The 16519-nt window shown below is 36.6% G+C and overlaps 1 protein-coding gene across 1 annotated transcript in view; it reads right to left on the bottom strand.

The window, feature by feature from the left end:
• Positions 1–10560, bottom strand: part of Vap33 (VAMP-associated protein 33kDa) — a 58030-nt gene extending 47470 nt beyond the window's left edge. The window contains exon 1 of the mRNA XM_068393951.1: positions 10391–10560. Coding sequence (XP_068250052.1) covers positions 10391–10448 — 58 coding nt within the window. The 5' untranslated portion in view covers positions 10449–10560. The remainder of the gene's footprint in view (positions 1–10390) is intronic.
• Between the last annotated feature and the right edge of the window lie 5959 nt (positions 10561–16519).

The raw sequence follows: 16519 nt of genomic DNA, 5'->3' as shown, positions 1-16519 counted from the left end.
TGTAGTAGGGGAGCAAATTACTGCAAGGCAACAGGTCCCATCAGGGAAAAGCAAAATAGTGCAGAAAATATGGAGAAATGTAAAATAAATTACCGTATACAAAAAGAATTAAACAATTAAATACAGTATGGTAAATAACAGTGTTATAATCTTTAATCTTTACCTAATGTTATTTATAGAGCTTCAGGACAAAACTAAGAGCTTCCGCGACTCATCTTCAACTTAGGCAGAGCCTCTTGTCTCCAGTTAATTGTTTCTATATATCACCATCCTAGCACTTTCAATCTACAAGTACCAATAACTAACACACAAAAGACTGCAGCTTTTGCAACAATCATATAATTTCATTAAAAACTTATACAATTTCCGCTCCTTTTACTGGACAAATACTAAATTAGTGTAAGCCTAATACCCAGGCAAATTCTCACCAAAAGGTATAGGATAAAAGCAAAAACCAAAAACATTGAAAAAATAGGACAATATAAGCAGACAATAGTTAATAAGTACACTTTCTTAAGGCCTTTAAGACAAACTATCATATTTCTAGCCAATTCTCATGATACTTGTACATACAGTAAATCAACAAAGCCACAGTCAAAACTGTTGACTTCCACTATACAGTAATGGCCCAATACTCTAATAATTTGGACTAAATAGATAAGTATTCGCCCTTCCTATTTTGAGGTAGGGTACATAGAAATAATTTAGTGCATATAACTAGACAGCCTCTACGTTTATCACAGTCCTCAGCCCCTATTGGCTATATACATGTACCCTATATATATATAATTTTTATTCAATTTGAAGTATCTTAAATTGTTGCATTAATAAAATAGTGTGACGACCATAAAAATCTTCTCAACAATATTTTAAATATGGGTAAAATTCAACATGTGACTGGGAAAAAGGAAAATGACCAAGCCACCACCTTTGCTCGGACCAAATATAACTTATCTGCCTGTCCCGTTAGATCAATATAGAAACGTATCCTTGTTATAAACTACAACAGTAGCTCCTACGAAACAAGGTGCCATTATAACTTTGTCTATAAAGATGAAGACCTGCTTGGATTCCACAGTTGGAAGGTCTGTGCAGACCTTCTGAATAGAATCCCATAGAAGTTGATGAAAAAGAGCAATTTTAAGACATATTTTATTACTTTCCGAGTTGGAATGCCTATGTTTGTATAATGCCATGATCACCAAAACTGTACTACTCATGGACACCCATAAGAGGTGGTTTTGCTAGCAGCGATTAGACATAAGTCTCCCAACAAAAAACAAATTAATGTTCCTGTTAATGTATTCGTAAAAAAAAAAAAAAAAAAAAAAAAGCTGCGAGGAATTCAACAAATTCCAAAATAAAACTGTTTATTAGCTACCAATAACAAAAGTGTTCAAGTTACTAATTTACACACAGGGAAAAATAAAGCTAATGGATATCAGGTTAACCAATCGTGGGAAAATCAATAACGTGTAACCCACAATTGATCTTATTTGGGTAAGGAAGAAAAAAAACCTTGACATAATCAACTGACAATATACGATCGACAGCCTCTCTCACTTCAGAGCTCTCCTGACATACTGACATTTAAACCAGGAAACCACAATTTATCAATAATGTAGTCTTCTGCGGCAGATTTGCCAGATGGACTAATAATGACATATAAACAGTTTATCAGTACAGTACGGTATATCAAACACCAATAGACCACAGCTTTCTTAAGATCATCATCAGGGTATACATAGGAATAGTAACATTTACCTAAAAAAAAAAAAAAGTAAATCAAGGCCAATGGAGGTGCCAAACTCCTAATTGACATATCTCGTCTACTGTAATATAATAACCCTTTTACCCCCAAAAGAACGTACTGGTACGTTTCACAAAACTCATCCCTTTACCCCCATGGACGTACCGGTAAGTCCTTGCAAAAAAACTGCTATTTACATTTCTTTTTGCATATTTTTTATCATTTTTTAAGAAACTTCAAGCATTTTCCAAGAGAATGAGACCAGCCTGACCTCTCTATGATGAAAATTAAGGCTGTTAGAGCAATTTAAAAAAAAATATACTGCAAAATGTGCTTGAAAAAAAAATAACCCCTGGGGGTTAAGGGTTGGAAAGTTCCAAATAGCCTGGGGGTAAAAGGGTTAACCTTGATTATTAAAAAGAGATTAACTAGTCCAATGAATCAAAACTCGACTCTTACAGAGATGGCCGGTACCGACCTTGAAGTATGCATGAATTGATTCCCATCACAACAGACAATGTTATGAAGTTCAGTCTTTTGTCTTTCCAAGGACAAATAAGGACAGATATGTATAAAGCAAGATATGTTAACTGCTACAAGGTATAAGATAAAATGGGGCACATAAGTAGTATGTGAAATATCATGATAAAGCATCACTTGCCAAAAAAAAATTAAAAAAAAAATCTAACTAACTAACTATTTAGAACATTAACTTTACCTTTACAATAACTTAGCAAATATAAAATTTAAAAAATAATTTGTATTTTTTCTGGCAATAAAAACACAAGTTTTTTTAAATAGGGATATGTCTGCAGTGGCACGGGAAAGGCCGTCAGATAGTTAAAGTACTGGTAGTTGGTTAATAAGAGGTGGAGCGAAGCACAAGCCAGCCAACCCGCTGGTCACAGACTAGCCACTTTTGTCCTTACGCCTAGGACTGAGAGGGGAGGCAACGGGGAAATTTAATTTCAAGGCCTCTGGTTTATACAACTACGAAAAAGGTAAATTACTTTTTAAAATTTGTTTTTATGGGTATACAAATATTTCATCCTCTAAAATAGGAAGACTCGCATATTAGTAGGAGGTCACACCAAGAACCAAACTGAAAGATGATTTCCTTTCCTGAATTTGCTATCCTTCCTGATCCTGTACTGGAACTGGAGCAAGGAAAGGGATTCCATCAACTTTGTAAGTTAATTATAGAGCTGGGAAAACTGTTAAAAGCCCCTGCCCTATCCAGAACCAAGACATGGAATACCCATCTCCCTAATAGGGCGATGAACGCAGGAAGTGTCAAACTGAGCACATCAAGAAAATGTTTTGAGACACCAAAACATCCACCTCCTTGCAAGAAAGATGAAAGGCTTGCTTCTTGGTAGACAATCTCTAAAATGTGACAGAATCAGGAAAAACCCCAGCATCAGAAGTCCAACGGTCATGACAATAGCATCCCTTGAAATAAAAATAGAGGGGGGAAGAATAACTACTAATTTTCTCTCCTTGAGACTTATGGCGAATGAGCTACTTTAGACAGGATGCATACTAAGACCGTGATGGAGCTGTCTTACATAATTACTGAGCAGTAACCTCATGACCTAAGGAAAGGGGTCCAAGGACCTGTGGTTGTGGTCTAAAACAATCTACTCATAACTGCTAATAGAAGCAGTGAGGTTGTTGAAGCCCGATTGGTAACGTCTCTGACTGGTGCTTGCCAGGCGGGGGTTCGAGTCCCACTCAGACTCGTTAGTGCCTTTAGTGTCTGCAACCTTGCCATCCTTGTGAGCTAAGGTTGGGGGGGTTTGGGGGACCCTATAGGTCTATCTGCTGAGTCCTAGCTTGGATGGAGAGGGGGCTTGGGCGCTGATCATACAATATATGGTTAGTCTCTAGGGTATTGTCCTGCTTGCTAGGGCAATGTCACTTTCCCTTGCCTCTGACATTCATGAGCAGCCTTTAAACCTTTAAACACTGTACTCCAACAAGAGATACTTAAACTCCCTGCTTTCTTGGTATAGAAAGATAATCAAATGAGTCATCAAATTACACAAATTTCATTGCAACTGCTAACCCCCAGAGTTTTAAAGGAATCATACAATATGCCACACCAACACAAGTAAAATGAGACAAATGAGAAATGCTTACTTAGGGAGCAGAGAGATATTAGGATCAGTAAACCTGCTCAGTCTTCTGCCTCACAATCTAGCTGTTTTATATAGCAACTAAAATTGTACCCTGCAATGGTTTAGTAGCAGAAGGAACTAAAGTATGTACAGATTTCGAGGCTCCGTGTGAGGCTTTCACATCTGAAGAGCGCAGTGTACTTCCAGAACCATCACCGAATAAAAATGCTAATATTAAATTGACCTTAGGGGTTTAGGTCAAGTTTGGTAATGGGATGCAAATAACCGAATTTCCATTATTAAAGGGCGATTCCCTGGACTAACTGTGTTTAACAAAAGGAACCAAATAATACCAAGACCTAGTTACAACTGAGATTGTTTTATCCAAAGGTGGAGGCGTGTCATCATCATCATCCCTGCACTTATATCTGTAAATATAAGAAAAAATACTACAAAGGATCTGAAACTAGAATAAATGGAGCATGACTAGCATTAGTAGGTCGGCTAGGCCAGCAACCACTCGTTGAGATACTACCGCTAGAGTTATTGGGTCTTTTGACCGGCCAGAGAATGCTACATCGGATCCATCTCTCTGGTTTAATTTTTTTCTTTGCCTATATATATACCGAATAGTCTGGCCTATTCTTTCCACATTCTCCTCAGTCATCATAGACTTGACAACACTTAGATTACTAAATAATTCTTCTTTACTCAAGAGGTTAATTACAGTAATATATTTGCTCAGTGGCTACTTTCCTCTTGGTAAGGGTAGAAGAGAGACATTAGCTATGGTAAGTAGCTCTTCTAGGAGGACACTCCAAAATCAAACCATCATTCTCTGATCTTGGATAGTGCCATAGCTTCTGTGCCATGGTCTCCCACTGTCTTGGAGTAGAGTTCTCTTGCTTGAAGGTATACTCAGGCACAATTTTCTATCTTATTTATCTTCCTCTTGGCTTCTTTAAGTTTTAAATGGAAGATCTATTTTAATGTTATCAATGTTCTTAATATATTTTATATTGTTCATTATTTCTCTTGTAGTTTATTTCCTCATTTTCTTTCCTTACTGAGCTACTTTCCTTGTTAGAGTCCTTGGGCTTATAGCATCCTGCTTTTCCAACTAGGGTTGTAGCTTAGCAAGTAGTAATAATAATAATAATAACACCAGTAATTACAATTCCAAATTAACAAAAACCCAAACTAGTAACCTTCTAGCAAAGAGAAAGTTTGGGGTAGTATAATAACGTTAGCAGCATATCAATATCATCACCCCGCCATAATCAACTAGCCTAGTCTTCCTCACCTTCCTAGAACTGTTAACTTGATCATTAGTCATTACAACATTAGCTCATTAGTGGCTCAGAGTGAAAACACTACACATCAATAATTAAATTAAAGAATTGCCCAACACAATACAGGAGAATACAGAACATGATCTCCCAGAGATAATTCCTGGCCATATATCTGACGAATTGCCTGGCCAATTTGGCAGTATCAGCCGAGTGCTGTCCTGCTGAAAAAATGCTCATGTTACTATGCTCAAAAGTCCTCTAAAGGATTGTTTAGTAAACAATAGTATGATACCTTATTCACTTTTTATTACAAGGCAATACTGTATTTCTAAAATCCCCTCAGCCCCATACCTAAAACATCCCTACACCATAACATAGCTCAGGAATTTAACACTCATCACCAAGTACTTTGTATCGATTGGTTCTGAAGTCGCCTTTCACCACACTTTCTTTCCTTTGTTGACCTAAACATATAAAGTTGCTTCGTCACTCAAAAGCACTTGGCGCCACTTAACAGGTCCCAGTCTTATATTGAAGAGCAAAAGTCAGTATGTCCTTTTGTTTATTCATTATAAGAGACTTCTTGCGCACCTTGACTTTGGCGTACGGTACCTCAAGTCCTTCTGCAACCTGATCTGCACTGTCCTAACTGCATTAGTTCTCTGGCTGTAAAGGTTAGGTCTGCTTTAATATCCATACCAAGAACCCTTAAGCCCCTCTCACTTTTAATGGAAGGCTTACCAGGATTTTTTTCAGCGCACAGTACTGTACATGCTTCCCCCGGGCTCGTTATATCCTTTCAGGATGCGCTGCACTGTTCGCTGGTTTACGACAGTTTTTGAACCGTATTAGTTCAGTTTTACATTCTTCATGTAACTGAATTGCACGAACACTTTGAATGATGTATACCCTTTAAATGATATACTATACAATCATACACAAACACTCCCACAAAAATAATGGGCACCGCGTAGGAAACAAAGTTTGGTTAGTCACAAAACATCCATCCACTACTTATAAAAAATCAGTGAAAAGTATGCATTACCCTCAGTGAGAGGAAGGGTTGACTTATGATGTCAATTAGGCATTTTGCCCCAGGCAATTTTGTGCTCATAGAAGCCATAAGCATTCCCATTTATGCCAGGAAAACTGCCGTGTTCTTTATGCCGCCTACTGTGAAGCAATGGAAAGAGTTTATCCATTCACAGGGTGCAATTGTTATGAGTGCCACTGCTGGACAGAGTAAAAACAAAGCCATCACCCTTTTCAGAAAAACATTAATTTCTAGGAAGATTTCATGACTTTCGAAATGAGCAATCCATTTCAGAATCTATGTTTGATACTATGCTGGCCTTTGTCTGCTGCCTCTACTCACACAACACAATTATAACTTGTGTAAAGAGGGTGAGATAAGAACTATTTTGAGCAAATGAGGGAGGAATTTCACAGCTACCCCCTTGCAAAGACGCCCTCATTCAACACCACAAATTGTGCAAATTATTATGCAGCTATCTGGAGAAGAAGCTTGTGAAGATTTCAAGATGTTCCATATTAATGAAATTGAGACGATCATCCTCTACGACCGAAACCTCAGAGGAATCCTGACACGCAAAACACGGTGGGGAGATAACATTCGACGCCCAACCTACCTTGCGTTTCTTCTCACAGCTTACCGAAGGATGAGTGATCACTCTTGGCTCGCTGCTTCTTCTGAGAATTATGTTTATCCCACTGAGAGGATGACCACTCCCTGTAAAACTCACACAGAGATTTCAGCGAACATATTTTCCCTCTACACGAAGGACATACCGGGCGAGGATCCACATCTATCTGGCTCATAAAGGTTCCACAAGGGCAACCAATACAGCCTGGATAGTAACGCATCGAATTTGACTTAGTCGTGTGGCACACACTAACTCACAAATAATGAATACACAAGAAACAAGTAATGCCAACGACACAAAGACAAAAGCCAAATGAGGGCGATGAACACGTGATACGGTTGTCTGATCAAAGGAATGAAGGCAGGGATATCCGGCTACCAGCACAGCCAGAAGTATTAGGAAAGTGTAGCCCAGCATGCGCAGTAGATACCCAGCAATGTAGCACGATGCAATCTACCGGTTTCTTTTTTTATTGTCTGGCTGTAGAAAACAAAACCAAAAGTAACCCCATTAAATGACTCGGAAGTTTGTATCTGCGTAGGAATAAACATTTCTCCACCACAAACCGCTGATCTAAACCAGATGTCCATTATAAACTGTAGACATCAGTTCAATTCAGTTGCTGGGCAGAGGGATTCACCTTTCCTTCGGCAGCTCCTTAGCTTTCTTCTTTATTCTAATTCTTTTATCTTTTTTTTTTTGGTCCCACATCTGATATATATACTCTTACTTTTCTCTATTCCTTCTTTCTTAAACAACATTTCCTATTATCATCTCTTTTTTTCTTCCCACGGCTGCTGCTGTTCTATTATTTTCCTTCTCTCCTCAACGAGGTCTGGACAGTAAAGAATGAAATGGGCGAGGTATTCAGTCTCTGCCCCACATAGCTTACACTCTACCCTTCCTCTTAATTCATGTCTTTTCCTATCATTTATTCTTAAAAGAGTTTGCCCTGGCTCTATACACAAGTGAATCAGGTTTGTTGTCATAGAACATTTCTTCTCCTATTTGACCTTTTTCTTGTATGTATATTTCTAAACTAATTTTTTCATTTATATCCTCCCTCCACTTTTTACTATCTACTTCTCTAATCTTGGCCTTGAGCTCTTCCTTTCCCATTCTCCTAAAGGTTCTATCATTCATATCCATATCTTTCATACTCTCCATCATCCACCTGTTATTTTCATTCTCTTTCATTTCTTCCAAAACTTTCTTCAACAAATCATTTCTCCCCTCTTCTACCCCTTTCACAAAACTTAGCCTTCCTCCTGCTATCCTACTCTTCATTTCCGACAGATCCCCATCATACACCGTGGACCTACTGTATGAAAAAAAAAAGATCATAAAAAGCGTGCCTAATGTATAAAAAAAACGGATCTCTCATAAACCGTGAACATACTGTATAATAAAAAAGAATTCCATCATGAACCATGGACCTAACTTATAGTGATTAAAGTATCTACTAAAAGCAGAAAAGAATACAAATTGTTAGCAAAGAGCAAAGTCTTAACCTGCATGTTGCTCTTTCCAAATACCTCCAATCAAACAGTTACTTCATATTTTTGCTTTTCTCCCTGTCTATGACAACAAATTACTTCATCTGTAGTTTGGTGTAAAAGCATCACTGGACGATTCTACCTTTGCTGTTACTTTAATAAGTAATCCTATTCATTAATGTTTAAAATGTACAGCTACAAATGTGTAACAGCAGCGACATGATTTCAAAGCATTATTTTTACAGTTCTGTGGCTCAATCCTTTTTAATTTACTTCGAGGGCTGCTTTTCTGGTCCTATACTGCAGGGGAACCCTACTCTCTACACGATCTTCCATAATTCATTTCATCGTATACATTTCAATACATTCAGCACTTCGCAATGCGCACAGCTCGTTTATTGTCAAATCCACATTATCGAAGCAAGAAGTCTTCAGTTTCCTCTTGAACGTCTTAATAAATTGTCTTTCGAATGTCTTGTGGGAGTTTATTGTATAGTCTTTTGGTTGCATATTTGAAAGCTTTAGAACCAACAGCAGACATATCTGGGTTTAAATAATTTGAAACCATCTATAACTATTCTCATATCAATACAATTTGTTGGCAATTCTCATAGATATTTTAGAAGTCTATTATCGTAGAAAGATCTGGAAACATAAAATCTTCTAAAAATTGACTAATTTCAGATTACCAGTTTCAAAATTTGTTGAATATTGTTTCTTTCCTTATTTTGTTGACCGACTGATTACCATGGAATATGTTTTATCAACCATGACCCCATGTCTGAAAATCGAGAGGGGACAGCGCAAAATTACTCCTTTGCTAGGTTAGGGAGCTGCACAAGAAGGTTAGTTAACCCTGAGCCTTCATAGGTTACATTGCCCTGTAATACAATAAAGTAATACCAAAAAATACATTTTACATGTGGAAACACACACAAATACCACCTAATCTAAAGTTCCCCACCTAACCTAACCTAGGAGCCATATCCTTACCACTTAGCTATCAGGGGACTGTGAGCCCCCTTAAAACTACCACGTTCTTAGCTTACTCTATCCTAACGAACCAATTCACCCAGTTAACTCTCGCTGTTTAGCACATTATTGCATTTCGGTCCCACCCTTTCTAATTCTATCCCTACCATAATATTGCATATCACGAAGTGAGCTGTACTGCGTACCATTTATCAGATATACCTTAAAGGACGTTTTGGCAAATTCCCAGCAGAAATTATTCAAAATGTGAGTAAATCAACGTCAATTTTCTTTTTTAAGAATTGGGCAATTCAGACAAATTAAGTGTTGCCGTGAACATTTACCACGATACTTTCCAAGGTGAAAACTAGGTTATGTTTCATTACGATTTGCCAAGCACCATAAAAATGGATTACCTTTCTCTTACAGAGGTGTAAATAAATCCCCCCCCCCAACCAACCAACTTTCGTCTGCTACATGATAGCCTAAATGTCTTGGGATACGTTAGGCAATAAATCTGTAAGAGATCCTTACCGAAAATGTAGCCATCAATACAAATTAACCATTAATTAATCTTAAAATCATATAAACAAACACCCCTGCCAGCCAAAAAAATTCAAAACATAAGGGACAAAGTGACTACAGAAGAGGATGGTCAAACGGGCGTGAACCTAATTCGGTTAAGTGACTGTCTCGGAAATTTAATCATCTGCAAAAGAACAGCCATTTTATCTCCTTCAATTCCCGTAGGATACAAAAGGACCTGACTGAGTGACGAGATTGACCCCCAAAGACGAGTTTCAACCTTCGGCAATGTGATTGCCACCACCTTCAGGTAGACGGAGACCGATAGACCGGACGGGAGAGAATTTACAGACGCCTCCAAACTCCCGAAAATCTTGGGGGCCTTGTCTCCGCCCTTAGCCATAAATGAGAAAGGAGGAATCCTGTGCCTTGTCAGTGTTTACCGGGCAGTGACACCCAAAGAGATCCCGATAAACTCGGCAGATAAACATTCCCATATCCCTAAAGATGGCCCCCCCTCCCCTTAACGTAACGAATTAAGTCTTATTTCTCCTTCTTTCCTTCCACTCACCTTTGAATTTGAGCTCCTGGGACGGTTCTAAAATCAAAACCTGCTCTGCTTTCGACATATTGCACGATATTCACAGTGTAAAAGTCCCAGGAAATTTCGAATAGAATGTCCAACACCCGCACTAAGGTATAGCTAACCGATAAACCCGAGAGCGCTTGCGCCAAACATTGAAGTGTGACGTCACGATCCAAATCACTCGACGATGAGACGCAGCTCAGGGCAAAACGCTCGACTTTCTTCATAAAACCATTACTTGCCATTTCTAATTTGAACTCCATTTCTAGTATTGAGTGGAAATTTCATTTGGATTATGTAACGCCGTATTTGAGAGGTCTAAATATAGAGCTGTAACTCGGTAGAAAGAAAAGAGGGCAGATTCCGCTGTCCGTCTTAAAATAACCACAGATTCATACATATCTCACATTCCAACTTTTCGTCCCTGCAACTATATAAACCTGCAATCAAGTAGACTTTACAGCGGCCGCTTGAAATCAGCTTGGTCAACGTTCAAGAGTAATATGTTTACTTTTTCTTACTTCAAATATATTATTTACCGAAAAGGGGAACGAAGAAATGGAGGGGCGAAGAATCTTCCTGAAAATGCCATTGCTCAGACAGTCTTTAGTCTGTCTAGTTGCAAATAGCAAATAAAGCAGCCCCTGACCTTCTCAAGTTTGACTCATCGCACGTTGAACAATCTACATTCGGCGGATTTCCTGACATATTTTTCATATATCAACTACTTTGCAATACTTTGAAGCAAGTCTGCCAGGCTGTGACAAAATCATGGTGATGAGGCAATTTTTTTTACTCGTGAAATTTGCAAGTGTTAATGAAAAGAAATCATATTAAGCAAACAAAAAGTTTGTGGGAAAAAAACCTTGTGATTGTGAAACGTACTACCAAGAAAAGTCAATAAAGAACGGAAATACTTTGAGCATTATGCAATATGCAGTAATGTCCTCTGTTCCAGAGACGAAATGCGTTAATGAAAGCATTTTCAAATCGTCTAACACGAAATTGAATTCTAAGTGAATGGTGTCTTAATCACAGTTAGAATTGGCTGAGCATATCTATGTACTCGGTAACTATAAACAAAAGCAAACAAACACTGTCGAGTTCGTTAGAGCGTCAGTTACCCATATGACGTTTGAAAATGACATTACTTACACGAATAAAAGTCCATATAAATTAAAGGTTATATGAAATAATGTCATCATGACTTACATAAGAGAGTTCAGCGCTTGCAAAATGATGCTTCTACTCACATAAAATCGTGAACGTGTATTATACGCGAACATTGCAAATACATACATACTGTGCACACGCACGCATACGCTCTCTCTCTCTCTCTCTCTCTCTCTCTCTCTCTCTCTCTCTCTCTCTCTCTCTCTCTCTCTCAGGATCTACAAAATAATTTCACATTTATTTTTCTGTTTTTAGATTTATTTTAATTTTCGTTTATATGAATTCACTGTCATTATATAAGGATAATTATTTATTTGTAGGGATGCCCTGACGAATGCCATCAAGTGTTACCTGAAACAGTTGTTGACAAAACTCTAATAGAAATGAAACAACACAAACAAAACAGTGTTGCCTAAGAGTAATTGATGTCACGAGTGCTTCAGTGTTTGGTGAGAATTGCCTAAGGAAATAACTATGCCCATATATATATATATATATATATATATATATATATATATATATATATATATATATATATATATATATATATATATATATATATGTGTGTGTGTGTGTGTGTGTGTGTGTGTGTGTGTGTGTCTCATAGTTGAAATATTCAAAGTTTCATTCGTTATTTTCAAAGGACGATTCTGAAAGATCCGTTAACTCTCATTATAGAAGCTTTTTACTCCCAATGTAGTCATTTTACTCTCAATATAGAGTCCTTTTACTCTCAATGTAGTCATTTTACTCTCACTATAGAGTCCTTTTACTCTCAATGTAGTCATTTTACTCTCACTATAGAGTCCTTTTACTCTCAATGTAGTAATTTTACTCTCACTATAGAGTCCTTTTGCTCTCACTATAGAGTCCTTTTACTCTCAATGTAGTCATTTTACTCTCACTATAGAGTCCTTTTACTCTCAATGTAGTCATTTTACTCTCACTATGGAGTCCTTTTACTCTCAATATAGTCATTTTACTCTCACTATAGAGTCCTTTTACTCTCAATGTAGTCATTTTACTCTCACTATAGAGTCCTTTTGCTCTCACTATAGAGTCCTTTTACTCTCAATGTAGTCATTTTACTCTCACTATAGAGTCCTTTTACTCTCAATGTAGTCATTTTACTCTCACTATGGAGTCCTTTTACTCTCAATATAGTCATTTTACTCTCACTATAGAGTCCTTTTACTCTCAATGTAGTCATTTTACTCTCACTATAGAGTCCTTTTACTCTCAATGTAGTCATTTTACTCTCACTATAGAGTACTTTTACTCTCAATGTAGTCATTTTACTCTCACTATAGAGTCCTTTTGCTCTCACTATAGAGTCCTTTTACTCTCAATGTAGTCATTTTACTCTCACTATAGAGTCCTTTTGCTCTCACTATAGAGTCCTTTTACTCTCAATGTAGTCATTTTACTCTCACTATAGAGTCCTTTTACTCTCAATGTAGTCATTTTACTCTCACTATAGAGTCCTTTTACTCTCAATGTAGTAATTTTACTCTCACTATAGAGTCCTTTTGCTCTCACTATAGAGTCCTTTTACTCTCAATGTAGTCATTTTACTCTCACTATAGAGTCCTTTTACTCTCAATGTAGTCATTTTACTCTCACTATGGAGTCCTTTTACTCTCAATATAGTCATTTTACTCTCACTATAGAGTCCTTTTACTCTCAATGTAGTCATTTTACTCTCACTATGGAGTCCTTTTACTCTCAATATAGTCATTTTACTCTCACTATAGAGTCCTTTTACTCTCAATGTAGTCATTTTACTCTCACTATAGAGTCCTTTTGCTCTCACTATAGAGTCCTTTTACTCTCAATGTAGTCATTTTACTCTCACTATGGAGTCCTTTTACTCTCAATATAGTCATTTTACTCTCACTATAGAGTCCTTTTACTCTCAATGTAGTCATTTTACTCTCACTATGGAGTCCTTTTACTCTCAATATAGTCATTTTACTCTCACTATAGAGTCCTTTTACTCTCAATGTAGTCATTTTACTCTCACTATAGAGTCCTTTTGCTCTCACTATAGAGTCCTTTTACTCTCAATGTAGTCATTTTACTCTCACTATAGAGTCCTTTTACTCTCAATGTAGTCATTTTACTCTCACTATAGAGTCCTTTTACTCTCAATGTAGTAATTTTACTCTCACTATAGAGTCCTTTTGCTCTCACTATAGAGTCCTTTTACTCTCAATGTAGTCATTTTACTCTCACTATAGAGTCCTTTTACTCTCAATGTAGTCATTTTACTCTCACTATGGAGTCCTTTTACTCTCAATATAGTCATTTTACTCTCACTATAGAGTCCTTTTACTCTCAATGTAGTCATTTTACTCTCACTATAGAGTCCTTTTGCTCTCACTATAGAGTCCTTTTACTCTCAATGTAGTCATTTTACTCTCACTATAGAGTCCTTTTACTCTCAATGTAGTCATTTTACTCTCACTATGGAGTCCTTTTACTCTCAATATAGTCATTTTACTCTCACTATAGAGTCCTTTTACTCTCAATGTAGTCATTTTACTCTCACTATAGAGTCCTTTTACTCTCAATGTAGTCATTTTACTCTCACTATAGAGTACTTTTACTCTCAATGTAGTCATTTTACTCTCACTATAGAGTCTTTTTACTCTCAATGTAGTTATTTTACTCTCACTATAGAGTCATTTTACTCTGAATGTATTCATTTTACTCTCACTAGAATCCTTTTACTCTCAATGTAGTCATTTTACTCTCACTATGGAGTCCTTTTACTCTCAACGTAGTCCTTTTACTCTCACTATAGAGTCCTTTTACTCTCAATGTAGTCATTTTACTCTCACTATGGAGTCCTTTTACTCTCAACATAGTCCTTTTACTCTCAACATAGTCCTTTTACTCTCACTATAGAGTCCTTTTACTCTCAATGTAGTCATTTTACTCTCACTATAGTTCTTTTATTCTCTCACCACAGAGAACTTTTATTCTCTCACTGTAGAGGCTTGTTACTCTCAATGTAGTCATTTTACTCTCAGCCATTTTACTCTCACTATAGAGTCCTTTTACTCTCAATGTATTCATTTTACTCTCACTAGAGTCTCTTTACTCTCAATGTAGTCATTTTACTCTCACTACAGTCCTTTTATTCTCTCACCATAGAGAACTTTTATTCTCTCACTGTAGTCATTTTACTCTCACTATAGAGTCCTTTTACTCTTAACGTAGTCCTTTTACTCTCACTATAGAATCCTTTTACTCTCAATGTAGTCATTTTACTCTCACTATAGTTCTTTTATTTTCTCACTACAGAGAACTTTTATTCTCTCACTGTAGAGGCTTGTTACTCTCAATGTAGTCATTTTACTCTCAGCCATTTTACTCTCACTATAGAGTCCTTTTACTCTCAATGTAGTCATTTTACTCTCACTATAGAGTACTTTTACTCAATGTATTCATTTTACTCTCACTAGAGTCCCTTTACTCTCAATGTAGTAATTTTACTCTCACTATGGAGTCCTTTTACTCTCAATGTAGTCATTTTACTCTCACTATAGAGTCCTTTTACTCTCAACGTAGTCATTTTACTCTCACTATGGAGTCCTTTTACTCTCAATGTAGTCATTTTACTCTCACTAGAGTCCCTTTACTCTCAATGTAGTAATTTTACTCTCACTATGGAGTCCTTTTACTCTCAATGTAGTCATTTTACTCTCACTATAGAGTCCTTTTACTCTCAATGTAGTTATTTTACTCTCACTATAGAGTCCTTTTACTCTCAATGTATTCATTTTACTCTCACTATAGAGTCCTTTTACTCTCAACGTAGTCATTTTACTCTCACTATGGAGTCCTTTTACTCTCAATGTAGTCATTTTACTCTCACTATAGTTCTTTTATTCTGTCACCACAGAGAACTTTTATTCTCTCACTGTAGAGGCTTGTTACTCTCAATGTAGTCATTTTACTCTCAGCCATTTTACTCTCACTATAGAGTCCTTTTACTCTCAATGTAGTCATTTTACTCTCACTATAGAGTCCTTTTACTCTCAATGTATTCATTTTACTCTCACTAGAGTCCCTTTACTCTCAATGTAGTCATTTTACTCTCACTATGGAGTCCTTTTACTCTCAATGTAGTCATTTTACTCTCACTAGTCCTTTTATTCTCTCACCATAGAGAACTTTTATTCTCTCACTGTAGAGGCTTGTTACTCTCAATGTAGTCTTTTTACTCTCAGCCATTTTACTCTCACTATAGAGTGCTTTTACTCTCAATGTAGTCATTTTACTCTCACTAGAGTCCCTTTACTCTCAATGTAGTCATTTTACTCTCACTATGGAGTCCTTTTACTCTCAATGTAGTCATTTTACTCTCACTATGGAGTCCTTTTACTCTCAATGTAGTCATTTTACTGTCACTACAGAGTCCTTTTATTCTCTCACCATAGAGAACTTTTATTCTCTCACTGTAGAGGCTTTTTACTCTCAATGTATAATCCTTTTACTCTCATTACAAAGGCTTTTCAATATTTCACTATAGAGTTATTTTACTCTCATTATAGGCGGGCTTTTACTCTCACTATAAAGTCATTTTATTCTCCTAATATGGAGGCTTTTTACTCTCAAAATAGAGTCCTTTTACTCTTACTATGGAAGCTTTATACTCTCACAATAAATAATAATAATGATGATACTAATAATAATAATAATGTTAATGATAATAATAATAATGATAATAATACTAAGAGTAATAATAATACTAATAATAATAATAATAATAATCAACAAACAAAAACACGAGGCGAATCAAATAAATAAAAAAACTAACAAAATAAATTGCTAAACACAAGACAATAACCGAATAAACAACAAAATAAAAAACAAAGGACAAATTTCTCTAAGAAACAAAAACAAAAGTGAAACACTCACAGAATTCTCTAA

This window comes from Palaemon carinicauda, chromosome 19 (assembly GCF_036898095.1).
Source record: "Palaemon carinicauda isolate YSFRI2023 chromosome 19, ASM3689809v2, whole genome shotgun sequence".
In the NCBI taxonomy this organism is placed as follows: Eukaryota; Metazoa; Arthropoda; class Malacostraca; order Decapoda; family Palaemonidae; genus Palaemon; species Palaemon carinicauda.
Note: the sequence above shows the minus strand (reverse complement) of the source record. Positions and strands in the feature narration are given on the sequence as shown.